Here is a 24,796-nt window from a genome sequence, read left to right on the forward strand (position 1 = left end):
AATCTTACGAGTCTGTCAACAATGCGACTGCACGAGTTTCTCGCTGTAACCCATAATACAGAAAAATTAATTAGTTATTTAATCGAGCATCATTTAATTGCTAAAGAAATACAGTGTCCAAAATGTGGTAATAAATTAATAATTGATACAAGTAAGCTCAGATTTCGATGCCGAAAAACATATTATGAGAAGAATTCCAGCAAAAAATATGTAAAAAAACAATGTATGTTCCAAACAAGTGCAAAATGTGATACGTGGTTTAGTAAATCAAAATTAAGTTTAGAAACCGTATGCCGATTAACAGCATACTTTATTATGTTACGGCCTCCGCGACATCAATTTTTGTGTACGGAGTTACAACTTTCCGAGCCTTCGGTTATTGATTGGGTTTCCTTTTGCCGAGAAGTAAGTATAATTTGATGCATTTAATACATTAAATATAAATATGTTAAATGTATATTTAGTAAATTTATTTAAAAATGATATAGGTTTGCATATACTGGGCCAAAAAAAATTCGACCAAACTTGGAGGCCCCAACAAAATTGTTGAAATAGACGAGGCTAAAATCGGCAAAAGGAAATACAACTGTGGCCGAATTATCGAAGGAAAATGGATCTTCGGTGGATACGAACGCGACTCAAGAAAAATATTTCTTGTTGCGGTTCCGGATCGTACAGAGAAAACTTTGCTGGAAATTATAAAAGAGTGGATTCTACCTGGGACGACGATAATGTCAGATTGTTGGAGGTCATACAATTGTTTAAACAATGAAGGCTTCCAACATCTGACCGTTAATCATTCCATGAATTTCGTCGACCCAGATACTGGTAAGTATAAACTTTAAATAGTTTTACAAATGTTTGGGTTTAACTATAATATATTTAAGATAAAAAAATAAAGAAATGTTGCATAAATGTATTGACAGTTTTTCTAATTTTTAGGAGCCCACACCCAGCATATAGAACGCGTTTGGAGAGAGGTAAGAGCTAATATCCCACGGTACGGAACACGTACTTCACACTTAGTGGGATATTTAGCAGAATATCTCTTCAAACGCGTTCATGATTACGAAGACCGTTTGAACAGTTTTTTCTGTACCATTGCGGAACTGTATCCACCGAAGATCCATGATGAAGCAGATATCTCAGAGCCGGAGGCTTCTACAAGTGCTACAACTTAAAATGAATATTTGCTAAACCACGTATCACATTTTGTACTTATTTGAAACATACATTGTTTTTTTACATATTTTTTGCTGGAATTCTTTTCATAATATGTTTTTCGGCATCGAAATCTGAGCTTACTTGTATCAATTATTAATTTATTACCACATTTTGGACACTATTTCTTTAGCAATTAAATGATGCTTGATTAAATAACTAATTAATTTTTCTGTATTTCTTTAGCAATTAAATAAGGCTCGATATATCCATTAATAATCATATTACTGTGTTTCATTAACCTCAACGCTTAATATCTGTAACAGAAATAATTTGTTAAAGCAGAGAATAGTTGATATATGAAAAGTACATATTTATAAGTACTTTTCATATACCAACTATTCTCTGCTTTAACAATTTTATTTCTGTTTCGTTAACTTCAACGCTTAATATCTGTAACAGAAATAATTTGTTAAAGCAGAGAATAGTTGATATATGAAAAGTACATATTTATGAACCTTTAGCTACAAAATTTATATAGGAAATTTTTATCTACGTCGCTTTGTTTAACCGGTATAGAGCAAAAACGACAACGGTGGAAAAATTGAAATCTCAAAAATGCCGGGGTTTAACCGTCACCCCCCGGGGTTTATCCGTCACACTGCATTTTCAATACATATACATACATCTAATCCTGAAAAATGATAGGATACATTTTAATAATTGTTTTTTAAGAGAAAAATATAAAAATTTATTAAAAAATAATTGTTTTACCTATTCCATAAAACATTTTAGGCACGTGAATACAGATCCTGACAAGCGCACGCATGTGTTGTGTGCCCTACGCTCGCACGCAATGCACTGTTTCCCATATGCTCTGTTTATTGTCAACTTCTTTGAGCACACGCAGCACGTATTATCCAAGTCTTCGTCAGAGTCCGATCGCTGCTGCTTCCTTGATTTCGATTTACGCCCACTGCTCGTCGAAGACTGCGGTTTTGTTTGTGTGGCATTTTTTTTATTTTATCTTTTCTCACCGCAAGAACTGCCTTCTTGAGTTGCTCCTTGTCGACGGGAATCGACGGCGTCCTCGCGCCGATTCCTCGACGCGCCGACGACGACACGTCGTCGGAATCGCTCCGTCAGGACCCAGGGATTCTGTGATTTACGTCGCTTTGTACGGACGACGACGACGACGACGACGACGACGGCCACGACCACCACCACCACGACGACGACGACGACGACGACGACGACGACGACGACGACGACGACGACGACGACGACGACGACGACGACGATGACCACCACCGACACCACCACCACTACAACGGCGGCGACAATAACGCCGAGACGATGGGCCGAACGCTGGACGATGCGGTCGCACGCGCGACTGTCACTGACACAACGACCAACAACGACGATTTACCGCGGCCGGGAGTCGGGACGATCTACCACGCGCGCGGCATGTCAACTCTCGCGCGGAAATCACGGGATCTCAGAACCGTGCCGTGCCTCGCCGACGTGCCGTGAGCGCGAGCGATCTCGAAAACAACGGTCCGCCATCTTTTCGGTCGGCCAAAACACCCGTTTTGCGACGATACGTGCGTACCATTTCCCTCCTATACAAACTGACGCACGTGCAAGGGAAGACAGAATCACGCTCGAGGGAAACATAACCTGAAATCGCCGTGAGCCGAAGTCGTGCGCCCGGCGCGCCACAGTGACGAGACTGACGGATAAACCCCGGGTGCTTACTGACGGATAAGCCCCAAGCACAAGTTTCAGGTTTGATCGCCCACGAAATATTAGACATCAACGATAATGAAAAAACTACACTGGATTCGTGTTCAGCATGCATTACTCTTTATAATCACGTACTTTGAGATTTGAAGAGCAAATATTATTGCAGATATTACAAAATTTCCACGCGCAGAAAATTTTACTTTTACCTTCCGAAAACACGTTTGCCCTCGTAAAAATCATAACACGGCAGATAACCTGCCGAAACTCCGTTGGTCACATGGGTACCATAAGCAGCGTTTACAATGTTAATAGCGAGTTCGCACAATATACAGGTTCCGAGATATTTGATTTGACGGTTCAACCCCGGCGACGGTTAGGCCCCGGTCTCCCCTACTGGAGGGAGTACTGGGGGGAGTACTGGAGGGAGTACTGGGGGGAGTACTGGAGGGAGTACTGGAGAAAGTACTGGAGGGAGTACTGGAGGGAGTACACTAGAGGAAGTACTGAAGGGAGTACTGAATGAGTATTGGATGAGTACTGGGAAGGAGTACTGACGAAGTCAGTATGGTCGAATTTAGTAGTACTTTGAGTACTTATGTCTCCAGTACTTTCACCAATACTTTTTCCAGTATTAAAACCAGTACTACTTTTTCATAAGGGTTCTTATGGATGTCCATCGGATATCCGTGTGCTGTCTGGGAAGATAGGTTAAGATAGGTTATATTTCTTTCTTATACATAACAGTCGCAGTACTGCGGATATCGTTCCGTTATTGCAGCGTTATATGCGGTAAAAGCAACAGAAGTAATTACGGAACGATCTTGCAGCTGTGCTCAATGACGTCACATCGTCAGTACTTACAGTGAATACAGAAACGCAGCCTTAATGACGTTAGAGGACGTCATTAAGATGGAATTAATACGTCATTTGACGTCACTCTGCTACCTGGGTCTAGTCATAGGCTGCGTTTCTGTATTCACTGTAAGTACTGACGATGTGACGTCATTGAGCACAGCTGCAAGATCGTTCCGTAATTACTTCTGTTGCTTTTACCGCATATAATGCTGCAATAACGGAACGATATCCGCAGTACTGCGACTGTTGTTATGTATAAGAAAGAAATATAACCTATTTTAACCTATCTTAGACACGGCGTGACTCGACGATAGGAGCACCTATTCTAAATATATAAAAAAGAATCAGTTTTCAGATTTATGAAAATATCGAAATTATTTATTATTATATTAATTATATTAATTTAGTAACCTTTTCGGGCTTTTTCCGCATCTTCGTGACTAACGATTACTGTATATTTCTCGTTGTTGCCTTCCAGGTCCATAAGGACCAATTCTTCCAAAGGTGCCGCCATAGCCGCCATGTTCTTACTGCGAATGCCTCACCTCGCGAGCCGCAGTTATGAAAGTAGGAAGTGACGACAAAATCTATGACGTCACATGAACACGAAAACGGGCCGCAGGGGGAAGTGATCCGCGCAGTTCCTTGGGCTTAACGAACCTACGGCATCAACCCGAGTTCCCGACACCGCGGACATATACACACACATTTATACGCACGCACACAACATATACACATTCCCGAGTTTGAAGAACAATTTAATCGCACCAGTTTCTACCATACTACGCAGTTTCATAGACGAATTGAATAATGGCCGATGCGAACCGAAAGGGAAATAGCTGTGCCAATAACTAGAAGAAGAAGAAGAACACGAAAACGCTTTGACAGCTTACTGCCGCGTATATTGGAACGGATTTACAGTGCTGCCAGTACTGCGAGTGAATAGCGAAACGCAGCTTAAGACGTCTTTAGACGTCATCTTGCTACTTGGGGAGCTTATTGCGTAAAATATATGTTATAACATTGCGTGATGTGTTATTGTATAGAACGCAGCTAACTTCAGGTGGAAGGCATTGATGACTATACGTTTACACGGCCCGATTTACGCCGAAGTTATAACATCGATGTTATAATATATAAAGATGGTCTTGTGAAATAAGAACGGACAATGAACGGAATTAAATGCTAATAAACCATTAGTGCACACCTATATAACACAAATTATACGCTCAAGGTATCATATTGGAAACGTCCCTTATGAAAAAGTAGTACTGGTTTTAATACTGGAAAAAGTATTGGTGAAAGTACTGGAGACATAAGTACTCAAAGTACTACTAAATTCGACCATACTGACTTCGTCAGTACTCCTTCCCAGTACTCATCCAATACTCATTCAGTACTCCCTTTAGTACTTCCTCTAGTACTCCCTCCAGTACTCCCTTCAGTACTTTCTCCAGTGTACTCCCTCCAGTACTTTCTCCAGTACTCCGCCCAGCACTCCCCCAGTACTCCCTCCAGTACTCCCCCCAGTACTCCCTCCAGTACTCCCCCCAGTACTCCCTCCAGTACTCCCACCAGTACTCCCTCCAGTACTCTTTTAGTACTTATCGAATACGTGGGATACTAACGTGTGGTACAGGTGCAGTACTTGCGCAGTACTATCCAAGTAGAACAAAAAGTCAAGATAATATCAAAATAACGTCATATTGATAGTTTAGTGTGTTAATTTAGTATTTTATTAATTTAGTATTTCCAAGATACGTTACGAAAAAGTAGTACTAGCAATCAGTACTCAGTACTGAGTGATCAGTACTCGTAGTATTGACAGTATATTAGTATGTTAATACTCAAGAATATTGCAGAATGGTCAGTACTGTGCCTATTAGTTCTTACAGTACTGGCAGTACTATCATGATAGTACTCCGAATATTAATCTGATAAAGTACTGACCACTTCAATACTTTGAAGTACTAATGAGTATTATTGCTTGTAGTACTGCCAGTACTGTAAGCACTGACAGACACAGTACTGACCATTCTGCAGTATTCATGAGTATTAACATACTAATACTCTCAATACTACGAGTAGGTACTGATCACTCAGTACTGAGTACTGGTTGCTAGTACTACTTTTTCATAAGGGGTGTTACTGAAGGAACTTATTATTTCGTTATTATAAATCAGTCAATACTCCAATGAGTAAAGAACTTTGGTAATTCCTTATATGTACCCAAACTACAGTACTACGTTTACGCGAGCGTTACTTCTGTAGTAACTTATGATAATTTACCCGTTTACGCGGAGTAAATTATCGTAAGTTACTACAAAATCCCGTTTACGCGAAGGAAAATCCCGTTTACGCGAAGGAATTATCGTAAGTTACTACAGAAGTAACGCTCGCGTAAACGTAGTACACAGGTAGCAGAGTAACATCAAATGACGTATTAATAACGTCTTAATGATGTCTCTAACGTCAATAATACGTCGTTAAGATGACGTCTTTAGACGTCATCCTGCTACCTATATAGGTATATAGGTATATCATAAAATATTTGCTCTATAATATAAGCATTGCACATAGTTTTATTATCTAAGAGGTGTTTTTGGGAGGAAGAGATGGAAAAAATGAGAATGGGTGGTAATATATTTGGGTGTGTCAGGCTATGTTGGGACGTTCGGGATGTATTGTGGTATTTAAAGAGTAGAGATGGAGGTGGGGGGGAGTGGGGGTGGGGTGGTAATGTGTTTAGGTATGTAAAGGTGTGTTGGGCTATGTTGGGACGTAAGGTGTATTAAGCCGTGATCAGACTACGGATTGGGATTGAGATTGGATTGAAATTTAATCAATCAGAATAAAGAAAACTAACTTCAAGTTTAGTGAACTTTGCTCTAATTGGTCAAATTTCAATCCAATCTCAATCCCAATCCGTAGTCTGATCACGGCTTTATTAAGGTGTTTTGGAGGGTGGGGGTGGGGGAATGGGTGTGGGTGGTGATGTGTTTTGGTGGATAAGCGTATGTTAGATTACATGGAAACGTGTTGCGGTATATTTAGATGTTTGGGATGGGTGGGGGAGGATGGGGGGTAGGTGAATGGTGTGGGTGTAGGTCAGTAAAAATGTGAAGGATGCTTGGGAGTGTGTGAAGGCGTACGCGAATATTGAAATGTTGATTATCGAACTGGACACCTGGACAACGACGTTGACGACGTTTCTTAAATCTAAATCACCCGGCATATAAATGAAAAAATCTCCCTTAATATTCGATGTAGAAAAAAAATAATGACACTTTTATTATATGACCCCAAGCAATCCATTAAGCCTATTAAAAATTTCATCCGTTTAGCCGTTTTTATATATGACCATCGTGTCTTCACTCAACTCGATGCTTGAGGTATAGAGATACTTTCGGTCTCGCTGCCCGTGCCGCTGGCACGAGACACTACCGTGTCTCTTGATTTTTAAGAAATTTTTTCTTTTCAATATTGTATAATATTTATTTTTAGATGTTTTAAAAATCTGTACTAATATATAAAATTCTTACGGGTGGTGTATATTTGAACGTTTATTAACTTTAAAAACCAATCAACCAAATCTTAAAGTATTATATATGAAATAAGGGTAGAAAAAACTGAGGAATATAATAGAAATTCAAAAAATTGCTAATAATAAAGGGGTTACCGATTTCTGTCTAAAAAAATCTACGTGATTGCTCTAATTTCCGCAAATTTTGAGATATCGAGCAAAATTTTTTTTTATGGATGGAGTATCATTAAAGGTAGGTTGGTATTGAATTTGGCGAGAATCGGTGAAAGGGTTGCCGATTTTTGCCTAAAAAGTGTATAAGTTATACATGTCATCTTATATAGAGTATCATTAAAGGAAGGTTGTTTTGAATTTGGTGAGGATCGTTGAAGGGGGTACCGATTTCTGCTTAAAAAATGTATAAGTTATTTGATGGATAGAGTATCATTTAAGGAAGGTTGTTATTGAATTTGGTGAGGATCGGTAAAAGAGTTCTTTTTTAAAATAAATTTTTGAATTTTTTGATAAATGTCCGTGGTTGCTCTAACTTATTCCGCCAATTTTGAGATATCGGGCTATTTATAATTCGATTATATTCTTCAGTCTTTTCTACCTCTATTTCATATATAATACTTTAAGATTTGGTTGATAGGAAAATCTGAACAGGAAAAGTCACTAAAAGTACGACTCTTTTAAAGAATTTAAAATACTGGGGATACCACTAAAAAAACGTGTTAATAATATATAGTACCTCATAGGTGATGTGGGAAGTTATTGAAAATATGTGTATATGAATCTTATATTGATGGATAAGATTAGCTAGAACACAAATGTAATAACACAAATAAAGTCGTTTAAAAAAAAGACGCCCCGGCGAAGTCCTGGGTAACCAGCTAGTTTTTGATAATTTTTAAATATTTAATTTATAATGAATATATAAAGATAAAAATTTATTCTTTATCATACATATTGAATCATACACATCATATATATTCTTTATCATACAATTAAAATAATTAACTTTAACGTTTATTTTAATTAAAAATTTTAAGAAAAAATAATTTTTATTAGTTGTTTTAATAGAAATAATATGAAAATAGGTATTGTCTTAAGTTCATCTTTACAAAGACAGTCTTAAATAAAATAAAAATTTCTTGTAGAAAAACTTTTTTGTTAAGATTATCTTAATTTATATCTATAAATAATATCGATCTTAAAATGATCTTTGTTGAATAAGACGGTTTTGTTTAAGATGGGTCTTAGCTTAGAGGACAATTTCTTCAATTAATTTATTCAACACTTTAAAATATGATATTGTATTTCGCATGTAACATATACACAGTGATTATATTTTACTAATATAATACATTTGATACAGTTATTAAAATATCACATGTACATAATTGTTTTAAGTATAACTGTTTCAGTTTGTAACAGCTTTGTCATAAATTCAGTCACTTCTTTTTGAAATTATTAGGTAATTAGTTAATAACTTAGTTAATAATACTGAATTCAAAGTACAGAGAATTAAGATAATATCAATGACTAGATTACAGATCAATTAAAAATTTAAATTTAACAATTTAAATCATAATACTATGTAATATATATAGGAAATATTTATTTCATCAATTATATTATTTATTTAACTGATGTTTATGCTTGATTTAAACTTTGTAAAATGATATCATTGCTGTAAGAGCCTATTAAAATTGATATTTTTTTAAATAAAACGTTCTTAAATTTTCCAAAGAACATATTTGTTTAAAACACAAAACTTTCTTGCATTTTATATAGTGATAAATATATAGATAATAATTATATAGTTTGATTAAAGGCACTATTCAAAGTACAATTAAGAAATACAGAGAAGAAAACAGTTAATGAATAATAAAATATAAGAATAATTGTCGTTTTTCACAATTTGATTCCAGTTAAAAAATATATAATTTTAGAAACTATTTACGTAATGAAGAATTAATGAAAGAAGTGTATCAATATAATATTAAAAAATTAGGAAAAAATTAGTAAAATTTGTCTCTTGAATAAATTGATTAATAGTTAATTTAATAATCCGTTTTTAAAAACACATTTTATCTAATTTACAATCACAGAACAAACTATCATTAAGTAACAGAATGCAAGTATAATTATATGTTCAATATAAAATATGAAAATGTTACAATAAAACTAAACACTTCCGTGTATTAAATCAGATATTATGGAATCCATTTTTATAACTTGTACTTTCGATATTAATGCTTTCATTGAGTCTGTACTGTATGAAGACCAATAACTTATCAGTTCTGGAAATTCATTGTTATCGATGTACTTGACTTTGATAGAAGTAAATTGTTTTCGCAAATTTAAATTTGGTTGACAGTTAAGTTTATGACACAATTGTATTATATCGCATTGACTAGTATTAAGAGCTTGAACATATGTATAATTTGCAAAAACTATAAGAACTCTTTCTATAAGCATTTGTTCCATAACAGGTGCTTTCTCTGTGTGCTCCAACGGCAAATCCATCCACTGCCAGAACTTAATGGCAAATCCAGAAGTGTAAGGTTTACTCAAGGTCACCAAAAACACTGGCTTTGATGCAAATGTGTTCGAACTCACATAATCCCATATAGTTATTGGTTCGTTTGTTAATCTCTGTAAAGTTAGATTTATATTGGTACGGCAAAATTGTCCTGGACATACTCCTTCATTTTCTATAGTCAGATGGTGATAAGGAGTAGGCCTCCAACTATATTCATCGTCATATGATTTTATTATTTCAAATAATCGTGGCAATGCTGCTGATTTTGTGGAAAATTTCTTACGTATTTGCGTTATATTTAACTTATGAAATAATCCTTTCAAAGATATGAATCTTGTCACATCTGCAACAAGCAAGCACTTTTTAATAATATAAATAAAAATTTTACAAAATATAGGAAAGTATTTAAATAACATACGTTTTGCATTGTTATCATAACAATTATAGGATATATTGCCATTAGAAACAAGATTATATATATCAATAGAAATGCAATTATTAATTGAATAACGTTCCAATAATTGACCAGTTTTGCCAGATAAAAAAACCAGAGATGATACATTTGCATTGTCTATTGCTACACTTAATAAATCTTCAATATTATCCGCATCAATATCTGGTATAATAACTGGTAATTTAGAGACTGTGTTAGTCGTGGAACTCCAATGAATTGTTCCAGCAATTGGTTCTATGCTAATGAGTAGACCTTGTTCACCAGCGACAATGCAATCCGGTTTTCCAGATTGATCAATATCAATACTAGTACAATCTATAATACTAGGTAATCGTTTTAATGGAACCAGCCATAATGGTAATCCATTATTTCCTTGCATTGATATAACACCTCCTCCTTCTGGAGGTATCTGTCTTTGATGAATGATTTTATCTCTTATATCATTTTTTCTATATTGTTCACCATGAAGAAGAAATATTAAATTATACGGAGATCCAGGTACTACAGTAATAGGCCCATATATTTCTGTATTTAATAAAAAAATTATAAAAGTTAATATAATAAAATTACATTATTATTAAAGTATAAAAAGTAGCTTTAATACTTAGTCAAATAATTATTAATTATTAATGCAAATATCATAGAATAAATAATCTATTTATCTTTACATTTATTTGCTCTATTAAGGAATAAAGATAAAAAATAGCAATAAAATATAGCTTACAATAATAAACTCACCTACATCTTGCAAAGTTTTATCCCATGATATAGGCGAATGTGATTCAATAATTGACGAACAAACCATTGAACTGTCACAAGGTAATACATACAAAAAAATAACTATCGTAATAATGCATAATAATATCGACACAAATAAACCGAAGAGCCTAATTGGTGATATATCTTTTCTTTTCCAAAAATCATTTTGCTTGTTTCCTTCAATTACCATTATTGGAACATTGTCTTGATAATATTTGATTATGTTTTGTCTATTTCTTGTGTTATTCTCCAAATTATGTGTTTCGTCCAGTGGATAAAATGTGCCATTTTCATGATTCGAATGTAATTCCTGAACCAAAAGAGAATTAGATATCAAATAAAAATTTATATAAAAATATTTATAAGTAATCCCCAGATAGCAACCCCAGATAGCCAAATGCTGTAAGTTTGCTGTCATGTTGGCAACAATCGTTGATGCAACTATTTTGACAAACTAGGGACAAGGTGAGACAGCATTATGTCTGTCGGGTTGAACTCACACGAATTCTAATTCTCTTCACGGCAAATTGAGAGCAACATGTTCACACGGATTTATTATCCGTGAAGAGATGATTTGTGACAGCAACTTGACGACAACTCGTTGTCATCCACGATTAACGGCATATTGATTGCAATTTGAGGGCAACTTCCCAGGCAGCAGCGTCACGTGATTTTCACGTCAGTTTATGGTCAATTGTTACGTCAATTATCCTTTTATAATCATGTAATAATGACGTAAAAATGACAGGAATAAGTCCCAGACCGATGACGACATTTCAAGACGTTAAAAAACGTGACCTTTATGACCTTTTTAGCCTTTTAATGACGTTTTAATAAGAGGATTGTGAAAATCAAATTTATATACAAAATTATAATTAATTAAGAAACCAGATTTGTTATATAATATATACATTTTATGTATTGTGTTTATTTAATTATTATCAGTCTTCAAAAATAAAGGTACCATTAACTAATATAAGGTTCCCACTCGGCATGTTATGTTGCTGAAATATTGAAATATTCGGAAATGGTGCAAAAATATTTCGTTAACATTTCATTTGTAACTATGCATCTGAAATATTTTAGAAATGTACCTGCATCATGTTTTTTATAATATTGCATTAACAATATTTCTGAAATCTTTCAGAAAATTGTTTACAATATTTGTAAGTTTCTGTAATATTGCAAAAAAATGTAGCAGATGCAACATTTCAGAAATATTTCTGAAACATTATAAAAGTAATAGCACGTTTGCATTGCACGAATAATATTTCTGTAACATATCAAACGCAACATTGCATTTAAAATATTTCTGAAAAATTTCTGAAAGATTGCGTAGATAATAAAAAATTGAATTGCAGGCTGTGAATTTCTACAATATTGCAGAAGAAATATTGCAGATGTAATGGTTTAGAAACATTTCTGATACATGATAAAACTATTATTACGTTTACATTGCACTCGTTATATTTTTGAATGTTTCACATGCAACATTGCATTTGTAATATTTCCGAAAAGTTGTTGACAGACTTCAGAACTTATAAAAAATTAAATTTATTATTATATAATTATTGCATTTTTTCTCTTTTATTAAGAATTTTCTGATATTCCAAATTTTGTCATATGGCATTTTTAATATAAAATATAAAATATTTAATAATATTTAATATAAAATAATATTCGACGCTGACTGGCAAAAAAGATTTATTCGTATATCTGTATTGTTAATATTGTTATGCGATAGCTTTATGCTCACCAAAATAAGCAAGTATAAGAAAGAAAGAAGCGTCAAAATCAGAGGATCACCACTACCCTGTTCGATCATCGATGTCAAGCGACAAGGCGCCGGTATACTACTTGGATGGCGGCTGAGAGAGCGGATTTCTTCGGACAAACGCGCGGCGGCTATACGCACATATACGGCTTAATATATTTTTTTTGTTCCGGTAATAAAATATTTCATTTTTCACATATCAACAAATAGCTTTTGCGTCAGTAAGAAAATTTTGTTTGCTAATACAAAACATTTTTCTCAGTGTAAAATGTATTTGAAATATCTCTGAAGTGTTTCTGCAATATTTCGTAGATATATTTGAGAAATGTTTCAGTATATTACCGAAATATTGCCGAAATCTTTCAGCAAAGTTGCTTTGAAATAATTGCGGACATTGAAACATTGCCGAAATGATGTAGAAACGGTCGTGAAATATTTCTGAAATATTAATGAAAAGTGTAATATTTCAAATGGAATTTTGTAGAAATGTTTCTGAAATATTACATGCCGAGTGGGTTACATCAATCTACAGTCTGTCAAGTAAGAGCGTGTTTGGCCTAATTTATAGAAAAATTGAGTCAGCAAAATTTTGAAATACATAGATACATTCTATTTGATTAGAGCTAAAATGCAATTACATTAATAATGTGTCCAGTCGCCATCGTCGTCGATAATTGACTGACATCTCCGAGGCATATTTTGCGGCAAGGATCTCCATATCCGTCGAATCTCTCAAGATAATTGCTTTAAACTGAATATTTGTCTTCCACGAAGCTTATGCTTAATATATACCCAAACATTTTCGATCGGATTTACATCGGGCGATTGTGACGACCAATCAAATTGATTGATGCCTGATTGCTCCTTCCACTCAGTACAGAGTCTGCTCCGGTGTTTCGGATCATTATCCTCCTGCAGGATCCAATCTTCATTTTTTTTTATAAATCACGAGTTGGCAGATAGTAACAAGGCCTTTTTATAGATTTCCAACATTTTGTCCGCATTCAGATTGTGTTTAAACACGTAACACAGCTTCGAAGCGCGACGCGTACGCGGCACTCATGACGCCTATGCTTTGCTCTGGCAAAACTTTAACGATAACTGAGTTTTTCTTCGCAAAGCATCAAGGAGAAAAGTATCTTCTATCGACTCACGCAAGAATCAGGAGTACAACTTTTACTAACTGTGAGTTGTAGCGACCACGCTCTTAATGACAGACTGTAGTGCAAAATATGCTTCGGAGATGTCAGTCAATTATCGACGACGATGGTGACTGGACACATTATTAATGTAATTGCATTTTAGCTCTAATCAAATAGAATGTATCTATGTATTTCAAAATTTTGCTAACTCAATTTTTCTATAAATTAGGCCGAACACGCTCTTACTTGACTGACTGTAAAAGTGTGCCACACTTTATTATAAAAGTGGACTCCACGATACAACTGATATTAGTTGTGCAGTTCCGTCATTTATATATCGTTCATATATTATCGTTCGTCATATTTTAAATACGAGAAACAGAACCCATCGGATGCTATCTATCGAATCTGATATTTGCACATTCTTTACAAACGTGTGACAATTTCATATTGTCAACACTTTGTTAGCAACGACCTACAATTAAAAAACTTCATAGCGCTTGAAGTCATATACGCAATAACGGATGGAAATCATATTTTATATATATATATATATATATATATATATATATATGTGTGTGTGTGTGTGTGTGTGTGTGTGTGTGTGTGTGTGTGTGTGTGTGTGTTGTTGTTGCCATCATGTTTGCGTCATGATGCTCAAGATGGAACGACGAATCATTCATTGCTGTCATGTTGCACGCAACATACAGTATTGTAGACCGTTTGGTCTCAAAATTGCGTCGACTGATTGCATGTATAAGCAGTCATGTAGCTGTATTTGTAACGTCCCGGGAAAAAAAGATTATATATAATTATATATAAATATGTATGATTATATGTGATTATATATGAAATTTGGTACTTTCTATAAAATTATATATGGGTCCATATATCATTATATATGGGCATATATAATTCCAAATATAACTAGATATGAACAATAGATCATAATATATGCACTCATGTATGGATACATATAAGATTCATATGGAAGTATATATAATCCTATATGATTATATATAATTTATATATAAAAAGTAAAATTTCCATACTTATATATGATATCATGTATAATTATATATGATTATATATAATTATACAGGCGATTAAAATATATTGAAATATATAAAATGTTTTATATACAATTTGACATGATTATATATGAGTTCATATAATTTATATATAAATTATATATAAGAAGCATTTATCCATGTAGATTATATATGATTATATATAATCATATATAAACTTTAAATTCGGATTATCTGATAGATGGCATCCGATAAGATTTGTTTCTCGTATTTAAAATTTGACAAATAGTGGTATAAGAACAGTATCAAGAGACATCCCGGGAAAAAAAGATTATATATAATTATATATAATTATATATAAATATATATAATTATATATGATTATATATAAATTTTGTCTCTATATATAAAATTATATATGGATCCATATATGATTATATATGGACATATATAATTCCAAATATAACTAGACATGAACAATAGATCATATATACATTCATATATGGATCCATATAAGATTGGAAGTATATATAACCCTATATGATTATATAATATCATTATATATGTTCATATATAATTATATATAATCATATATAATTATATATAATTATATATGATCCTATAGAGACAAAATTCATATATAATCATATATATTTATATATAATTATATATAATCTTTTTTTCCCGGGATATGGCACTGCCTCACGCCAAGCAGCGCCAAGTTATACCTAATGTAAATCATTTCACTTTTGATTCTAGCTTTTGAAAAAATATACACTTAATTTATCAATTAATGCTTTATTCCTTAATCAAAGTTAACAGAATTCTTTTTTAATATTTATTGACTATATATGATTATATATATTTACATATATATAATCTCATTAAATATGTACATATATGATTATATATGATTATATATGATTATATATGATCATATAGAGACAAAATTCATATATAATTGCATTATATATAGTCATATATATTTATATATAATCTTTTTTTCCCAGGATGTTCTATTTTGATGTCAGCAAATTTACAGCAAATATATAACAACACATGCAATACATTAGTTTGCTCAATATGCTATATCACGCTTGGCTATCTAGGACGTGTCTGCATTGTTGCTAGCATGTTGCCGACAACATAGTATGTGTTGCTACCAGAATTGTAGCAACTGAGTATGCATTTGTCGGCACGTTGATGCCTTCACGATATAACAATTTTGTATAGCAACTTGCCAGCAACTTGTTGGCAACTTATGCTGCGGTCTAAAATTGTCTGATTCAAAATTCGAGCTGTAGCTGTCATGTTGCTGTAATAATTCATAGGATCACACAATGCTGTCATATTGCTAGCAACGCGAAGTAAATTTGATGCTGTTCTCTTGCCGACAAATTGCTGGCAATACATATATCCAATGTTGCCTGCGTGTTGCTTCAAATATTAAATTACTCGAAATCAATTAAAGCAAATATACGCCAAGTTGCCAGCATCATAAGCAATCACAGGTTTGCGCGATTTTGCTCAGACACGCTTTGCTATCTGGGTCATATTAAGTAATATCATCTATATAGATACATATTTATTTGTATAATTTACTCAATATTTTGACCTAAATGATATATATCAATTTTGGTAAGCATTCAATAAATAGATAAATATTATAAATACAATAAATATTATAAATACAATATTCACTAAATATTATAGTCTATATAAATATATTTCAAATGTTATATAAATATATTTATAATAAAAAATAGAATATATTTATAATAGGGTTATTATGCATATTAGTATATAATCAAATAATTTACGTTTGAATTTAAGGATGTATTAGCCATACAATCCCTGTAAAAGTTAGTTTTCAATAAAAAATTTCTAAAATGAAGACTTTGCATTTATGTCAAAGAATTCAAAATTTTTTATATGTTAGAAAGGATTACCATTAACAGTTTGAGTATGGTTTTTTGTCATTTAAATAATTAGTATTGTTTAAACAATTAAAAAATAAAAAAAATTTAACAAAGTTTTGAAAATACAATCTCAATAATGTATGTTTTACATATAAAAAAAGTTTTAGAAATATCTCACCTTTTTTATTTACAGCAAAAATGTCGATTCTCTATAAGGGATAATGTTAATTTTATCAACTTTAAACTTAAATAACTCTTAAATCTTTAGTAAATCACTTACAGAATATTTTTAATTTAATTTAAAAGAAATATCTCAAAATTTCAGCTATTTCTGAATATATTTGAAATACCTTTAATACATCCTTAAAATTGTTATAATTCAGCAACCGTTTAGTGGATTTGTTTCAACTTTCTTGCAGCACATCAGGACTATCAGAACAATCACAAATTTTTATCAACTTTGCACCATTTTGAAGATAGGGCCAATACATCCTTATTATCAGAAAAATATACATATTTTTACGTAGCGTTTAAGATATTTATAGAGCGATAGAACATCTAAATTCTATAATTAGAAACTACGTACAAATAAGAATTTTGATTGTGTTTGTCTATATTATACTTATATGAAGAATGATATGCATATTTATAAAATTTAGGTTTATCACATGCATTATATATTTTTTCTTAATTATATTTTAAAACCAAACAGTCAGTAATTTTAAAATTTGTTATGATATCCATATATTAATTTCCTATAACTTAACTATTTTCTGTAACAATTTTAAATATGCTGAAAGCTAAAATTAAAAATCTTACGTTAATCTCTGCTTGATATATGCAACATGTTATAATAGTACCAATTTTAATTGCAGTTATGTGAATTTCTGGATGATTAATTTTTTAAAATTACATAGACACAGTACTTTATTGCTTTGTAAGAAAAATTTTACAAATATCTAAGAAATTTATTTTGTTATATTGTTATCTTAAATAATAAAAACTTATTTTTAAATTAAATTTAAGCTTTAACAAACTTGAAACTTAATCATTAAGATATTTTATGTTAAATATTTATGCAAATGGTAGAAGGATAGATGTACTTTATTCTTGGATATTTATATTTATTTAGATCTTAGAGAAAGGTACATATAATTTCTATATTTAATTGATCCTTTTTATATATATATATATATATATATATATATGTATATACGTGGTCTGTTTAAAAAGTAATAAGACTGATTTTTTTTTCTCAACAACTAGTAACACTGTAAAAACAAGACTGCAGTAGATCGAAAGCTACATTCATACTCTACCTTCAGTTAAAATTTTAACTTGATAACATTAACACATGTGATTCTGCAATCATTTGTATAACTGTATGTTTGGATAACGCGTCATGAAAATGGAACACAAGAAAATCGAGCAGCATTATGTGACTATATTCTGTGTCAAACTCCAGGACAATGCGATGGAAACATTTAAGAAGTTGAAACAGACACAAAGATCAAGTTCTAGCCTGGGTACAAGGCATTTTTATGGCGGTGAAATTGTGAAGATGAATCCCGTTCTGGACCACCAATGACATAAACAATTTAGTAATTAAAATTTAATTTAATTGATTATCAATCATTCTCACTGTCAACTTTTTAAATGTTTCTATCACGGTATCCTGAAATTTGACACAGAATTTGCTATGTCAAACTTCGTATAACACTGCTCGATTTTCTTGTGTTCCATTTTCATGACGCGTCACCCAGTTATATAAATGATTGTAGAATCACATATGTTAATGTTATCAAATTAAAATTTTAACTAAATGTAGCTCTCGATCTACTGCAGTCTGCTTTTTACAATGTTACCAGTTGTTGTGAAAAAAATTCAGTCTCATTACTTTTTAAACAGACCACAGATACACATATATACAGGGTGGTTCAGGTTTTTTCCACCAAACTGTGCTAGTATGTTTTACAAGTAGAAATAAGAAAAAAATGTTATATAAACATAGGCTTACAAATGCTTTATTAAAAAGTTATAACAAAAATGAAATTTTTATTATTACTAATGATTATTACTGTGTAATGACGATCTATTGTATTTACTATTGTTGTAAATCATATCTGCGTATTCTTCATACGAAAAGAATCGTGGCATTTTGACACAAAGTTGTACAACTCACTGATAGATATCAATACTAATACGCAACGGTTCTCGATCTGGAGCCCTATTCTCGAATCGTTTTCATGAAACTCGCACGTAAAATTCAATGCTTTTCAAATAAAAAGTCGCATACGAAAATCATTAGGGCAGGCTCGAGAATACGGTCCCTGTGCTCCATATCCGAACGTCCGGGCCCTAATGATTACCTTCAACGTTGTCAGTAAACATAAGAACGACCTTTATCTGTTTACACGATTTTTATCTATTGCTCACACGGTGAATATAGTACGACCGTATTAATAATAAGAATAATAAGTCCGTTATCATTTTATTTTTGTTATAACTTTTTAATAAAGTATTTGTAAGGGCCAAAGCACATACGACAGTCGTAGTCGTGGATGTAAGTAACACACAAGCATTGGCGTATCCTGATCTGTCAGGTCGGGGACTACGACCGTCGTATATCGCTATATGCCATGTTATGTGCTTTGGCCCTAAGCCTATGTTTATATAACATTTTTTTTCTTATTTTCACTACAGTTGGGTGGAAAAAACCTGAATTACCCTGTATATATGTATATGTATAAAATCAGTTCTAATTTCTCATGTGTAATTCCTACAAAAAAATCTTTAATTTAAAGAATGGTATTAGCTTCTCTAAAAAATATTCAATTTCTTGGGGTCATACATATATATATAGCGCAACAATATATTGAATTAAATGGTTAAAAAGGATCATAGAAATAGTTATTATGCTTTTTTTTAAGCAGAAAATAATTGGCATATTGAAAAGTCTATAAATACAAAGTATAATAAATGACAGACATCCTAACCACGTAACTGTCGACTTTAGTACTTAATAACTTTTTTCCTAATTGAGAGCAACAATTTTAACTTATAGATTCATGTTTTACGCACCAAAATACACAAAATTGTGAAGTTTCAGCCAAATCGGTGAGGAAGTCCCTCTCCTTCATAATTACCAATTTTATTAACTTGTGCATTTCCGTACTATATTTTACATACACTAATAATTATCGTGTAATATATACTGTCTCACCGCTATCGTAGTATTGTCGACCTTGTAAACAATATCGTTAGGTCGGGTTAAACGTTCCTCCTCATCCTCGGTATCGGTATTGCTTATACTTTGTGGAAGAGGAGTATAACCTTTGCCACTATGATCAATCGACATGTCAAACGAATATCACGTTCTTGTAACGTAACTATTTCTCTCTTTCTATGACAACATAACTAAATCATAATTATTGCTGTCAGCATAACAAGCGTTAGCTTGGGCTAACTCCGAATTGATCTTAGAGACTTCATGTAGTGGAAGCTCGAAGCTCCGAATGCAAGGCTGTCAACGTTAAAAAAATTAATTTTCGATTCTCATGCGTGTATGTATGTACATACTGTAGGTGCGTTCCGAAATGTACTGATTTTTGACTATATGAGCACAGAGAAGGACTGATTGGCTGCGTTCGGGGAGCGCGCTATTACCCAATCAGCAGACAATGTTTTTTAAATGTGTTTTTAATATTTATTTTTTATTAATTATACATTTATACAATCCATCGTAAAAATAATATTTATTTAATGTTTATTAAATATTTATTTCACATTGATTATTTATTTGAAGTAATGATTTAGAAAAAATATTTATTAAACGTTTATTTAACGTTTATTTAATATTTCTTTTACATTAATAATTTATTTACAATAATGATTTTAAAAAACATTTATTTAACATTTATTCGATATTAATTTAATATTTATTTTACATTACTTATTTATTTGCAATAATAATTTTAATGGACATTTATTTAATATTTATTCGACATTAATTTAATAATTATTTTACATTACTCATTTATTTGCAATAATGATTTGAAAAAACATTTATTTAATATTTATTCGACATTAATTTAATATTTATTTTACATTACTTATTCACTTGCAATAATGATTTGAAAAAAACATTTACTTAATATTTATTCGACATTAATTTAATATTTATTTTACATTACTCATTTATTTGCAATAATGATTTTAAAAAATATTTATTTAATATTTATTCGACATTATTTTAATTCTTCGAGTGGGTGTCGGCCACCCAAACAAAAATTCAGGCCCGATATTTTTAAGATAGGCTTTAATAAATCAATGCCCCTCCACCTAGGATCCCTATGTTTGAGTCCTTCTCTCGAAGATGCGTACAGAAAATATGTTTGGTAAACATTTGAAAATTATTATAGGTTAAATTGTGACCACCCGGGGTGTGATCTCGATCGGTGTATACCCAGTAAACAATTTGTCAGCAAATTGTAACCAAATTGACACCAAATACGCGCAAAACTTGTCGACAAATTCGGTGCGATCTGTGTCTGCAATACGCTTGTGTTTTGCTAGCAAAGCTTGTGTACATGACTTGACACCAAATTGACGCCAAATATCGAGCAAAACAGGGCAGCAAAAGTTCAACGGCAAATTTGCGCCATATTGTGAACAAGACTTGCCAACAAAAGCTCGACAGCAAATTTGTGCCAAATTGCGAGCAAACCTTGACGAAAGAACTTGACGCCAAATTGACACCAAATACCGAGCAAATCTTGATGACACAGCTTGACGCCAAATTGCAGCAAGCCTTGTTACGTAGCCATTAATAAATACTAAAATATTTTTTTTTAGGAAAAATTAAAAGCATTAAATTATAAAAAAGCATATAATTTGTTATTGATTTACAATAAATTATTTTATACATATGTTACATATGTTAAAAGAAATCTTTATATTTATAAAACATTATAAGACATTTATAAAATCTAACGGTGGCAATAAAGTAATTAATTATATATTAATTACAGTAAATGTTATACAATGTGAATTTACTGACATATGCAAACATTTAACTTTGTCAACAGCACATACAATATTTGTAAACACTCGAGAATCTTATATAATGCCTGGAACACATACTCCGTGCGCAGATAATGCATTGGCCGGTATAAGAAGGATTTATAGAATCTTACTGAAAACACGAGTATAATTTCTATGAAAATGCATCTAAAACAATATTCTTATAAGCCTAATACTACTAACTTTCCTTTCTTTAATCATACAATAATAACTACCGTGCATATTTAAACAACTAGTTCAAACTTGAAACACGATTTATTATTTGCAAGAATGCAAAATTGAAATAAACAAATGTTCACAATGTGCATAGTTCGTCGATTACGATGGAATAATGCAGTACTGTTGTCAGAAAGAAATAACAAAAGAATAATATACATCATTTAGGTGCAAGCAACCGAAGTGAATTTTGTAGTGTTTGATGTAATAGAAATTAATATACAGCAGAAAAAAACTGTTCAAACAAAACTTTTAAACCGTTCAAACAAAACTTTTAAACTATTCAAACAAAACTTTAAACTTTTACAGATAAAAAAATACACGATATTTCATCAACAGTTCCAAGATTATTTTGAGAAATATTTTAATCAAAGAAAGAATATGTAAAATTTTTAATATTGCAAGAATATGATAGTTATAAAACTAAAGCATTTCCCTTGTATTTTAAATTGTTTTAAATTGTTTCTATTTCAAACTAATATTACAATTTTGCCTTAATCAGATTCAAACGGCAAGTAGAATGAAACATTTTATTACATAATATTACATGTTTTTTATACTCTTATAACTCTTCTTTAAGACTATAAGAGTATAACTCTTTATACTCTTATAACTCTTCTTTATAACTCTTGTTTTCACGAAACATTTCGAATATTTTTTATTCTCATCACTATTCTCGCAGTTTTCAGAATTATCATCGTTGTCATCTGAATGAGCCTCGTTATTGTTGCCGGTGTGTCTGTTAATGTTAAATATATCTCTATAATTATCGTTATTTTCGAAATCAAAGTGTTCAGAGTACTCAAAATGATCAGAATTATTAGAAAATTCAGAATGGTGAGGAAGTTCAGAATGATGAAAAAGTTAAGAATAATGAGAAAGTTCAGATTCTTTTTGATTATGAAGAAAATCTGGTATTACGGAACTTTGGCTTTTAACGGAAGCATGTGCTTGCTGAATATGCGACTGATCGAATTCAATTAAAGAATCTGTTGAATTGAGTTCTTCTACAACTTCAACATTCACTTTCTGTCTTTTAACTTTCTTAGAAAGCTTATGAAACGGTGTTTTTTGGCATGTTCTAAAATAAACTGCAAATAAATTTAAATGTTATGTTTACATAAAATACATAGATTTCAAAATATATATTATCTTTACTTTTTAAAAACATTTATTTTTTCAGATTTTCTACTGCACAATCACTATAACAAATGGAATGTTAATGGAAAAAAATATAACTAAATTAATTAAACTAACAGTACAAAATAAACTTATAGAATGGAAGGCTGGCTGATTTTCTCGAGTTATAAAAAGGTCATCAATTTAAATTTAAAAACAAAATCTCGTTTAATTAAACAAATTTTAAATACAATTAACGTTTTACGTTTCGACTTTATATACTTAGTCTTCTTCAGAAACCTGATACATAAGAGATAATACATAAAAAATAATTAAAAAATAAAAAGAAATAAAATTGCTACAGATAAAAAGGATAGAGAACAAAGCCGCATACTTTGGACTGACTTGCCAGAAATGTAGCTAAGATCTACACTATGACATAGTATAGACCTTAGCCACAAATAATGTATATACGAGTTGTCAAAAATAGAATGAAATAAGTCAAGTAATAAAATTGTTACTATTATCTATACTGTTGTTATTATTATCAAACGATATTATTTATTATTTGACAGTGTAAAATTGTAATGCATATATTAAAATTACATTAGGGCTAGAATATAAACCAGACCCACAAGAATGAGAGCAATTCCAAGATCTCAAGACGAGAATTAACCAGATCTTACAGAGCGGAATTAAGGAGTCTGGATTACTGATTGAAATCAAAGTAAGAAAAGAAAAGAAAAAAAAAGAAAAGAAAAGAGAGGGGGGCCTCTGCTTTTGTCTACGAGATCAATTCTAGGGCTAGAATATAAACCAGAGCCACAAGAATGAGAGCAATTCCAGATCTTAAGACGAGAATTAACCTTGCAGAGCCCCTTGTACTACCACGATCAATGTCGATCTTTCAATATGGCGTCCCAAATGAGAATATCGGAAGGGCCCTGCTCGCTGGACCGGACTCCTCGCCTCAATCCTCCCTCTCAAGCTCTCCTTTTCCTGGCGGTGAGCTCTCCTTGGGAAGTCGAATCTCGCTCGGTTGGTCTCCAGAATACGTGCCGCTTAGCTCAATCAGTTACGAAAGAAGGAAAACGTACTCGTCTCGTCCGAAGAAACGCAGCAAGAGCGGCCATGACACTGAACAAGAGCGAGGAAGGAGGTGGGGGCGCGTTGAAAGTGGCGACTCACGTGTCGCGCCATCTGAATGAAACGCCCTAAACATCGCTTGGTATTTGGCGTCAATTTGTTCTTAAGTTTTGTTACCAAAATTTGCTCAATATTTGGCATCAATTTGGCGTTAGGTTTATTATAGTCAACAAACTTTAACAGCAATTTGGTGCCAATTTGTTATCAGGTACTACTAAGCTTTGCTCGATATTTGGTATCAATTTGGCGTCAATTGTGTACGCATGTTTTGATACGTATTTGCTAGCAGTTTGTCGACAACATTTGATAAAACAAATTTTG

At 32.2% G+C, this 24,796-nt stretch overlaps 2 protein-coding genes and 2 long non-coding RNA genes across 6 annotated transcripts in view; 1 reads left to right on the forward strand and 3 right to left on the reverse strand.

Moving 5' to 3' along the window:
• The window catches only part of LOC139778921 (FAD synthase), a 125,908-nt gene extending 105,779 nt beyond the window's left edge, over positions 1-20,129 (reverse strand). Inside the window, exon 1 of the mRNA XM_071717064.1 lies at positions 19,994-20,129. The gene's annotated coding sequence lies outside the window, so the exon portion shown is untranslated. The remainder of the gene's footprint in view (positions 1-19,993) is intronic.
• On the reverse strand, positions 8,586-20,422 carry LOC139778918 (uncharacterized). Of its 3 annotated transcripts, none has more exons than XM_071717057.1 (6): positions 20,136-20,272; positions 17,263-17,341; positions 17,091-17,121; positions 11,026-11,356; positions 10,252-10,812; positions 8,586-10,176 (listed from the first exon to the last, which is right to left on the reverse strand). In XM_071717057.1, exons 4-6 carry the CDS (start codon positions 11,234-11,236, stop codon positions 9,476-9,478), a joined length of 1,473 nt encoding a protein of 490 aa, XP_071573158.1. In that variant the 5' UTR covers positions 11,237-11,356; positions 17,091-17,121; positions 17,263-17,341; positions 20,136-20,272; the 3' UTR covers positions 8,586-9,475. The 3 variants fall into 3 exon arrangements, with proteins under 3 accessions (XP_071573158.1, XP_071573157.1, XP_071573156.1); XM_071717056.1 differs by having other exon boundaries at positions 17,263-17,404; positions 20,136-20,269; XM_071717055.1 differs by lacking the exons at positions 17,091-17,121; positions 17,263-17,341 and having other exon boundaries at positions 20,136-20,422.
• A 948-nt stretch (positions 20,423-21,370) lies between these two features.
• LOC139778929 (uncharacterized) lies at positions 21,371-23,859 on the forward strand. The gene is made up of 2 exons (XR_011719735.1): positions 21,371-21,730; positions 23,394-23,859. It is a non-coding gene; the product is annotated as an uncharacterized lncRNA (long non-coding RNA).
• On the reverse strand, positions 21,787-24,307 carry LOC139778928 (uncharacterized). Its single transcript, XR_011719734.1, has 2 exons — positions 24,196-24,307; positions 21,787-22,949 (listed from the first exon to the last, which is right to left on the reverse strand). It is a non-coding gene; the product is annotated as an uncharacterized lncRNA (long non-coding RNA).
• Between the last annotated feature and the right edge of the window lie 489 nt (positions 24,308-24,796).

The sequence above is a fragment of the Temnothorax nylanderi genome, unplaced genomic scaffold (assembly GCF_030848795.1).
Source record: "Temnothorax nylanderi isolate EJ_2023f unplaced genomic scaffold, tnyl_v1.0 TNYL_tig0202_pilon, whole genome shotgun sequence".
Taxonomy (NCBI): Eukaryota; Metazoa; Arthropoda; class Insecta; order Hymenoptera; family Formicidae; genus Temnothorax; species Temnothorax nylanderi.

Bases quoted from the DNA above. Each gene is read 5' to 3' on its own strand.
- LOC139778918 (XM_071717055.1), bottom strand. From the start codon at position 20,270: ATGTCGATTGATCATAGTGGCAAAGGTTATACTCCTCTTCCACAAAGT. The intron at 11,357-20,135 runs GTGAGACAGTAT...CTTTTGGTTCAG, and splicing joins TCGACAATACTACGATAGCG to GAATTACATTCGAATCATGA. The intron at 10,177-10,251 runs GTATGTTATTTA...TGCTTGTTGCAG, and splicing joins TTATGATAACAATGCAAAAC to ATGTGACAAGATTCATATCT.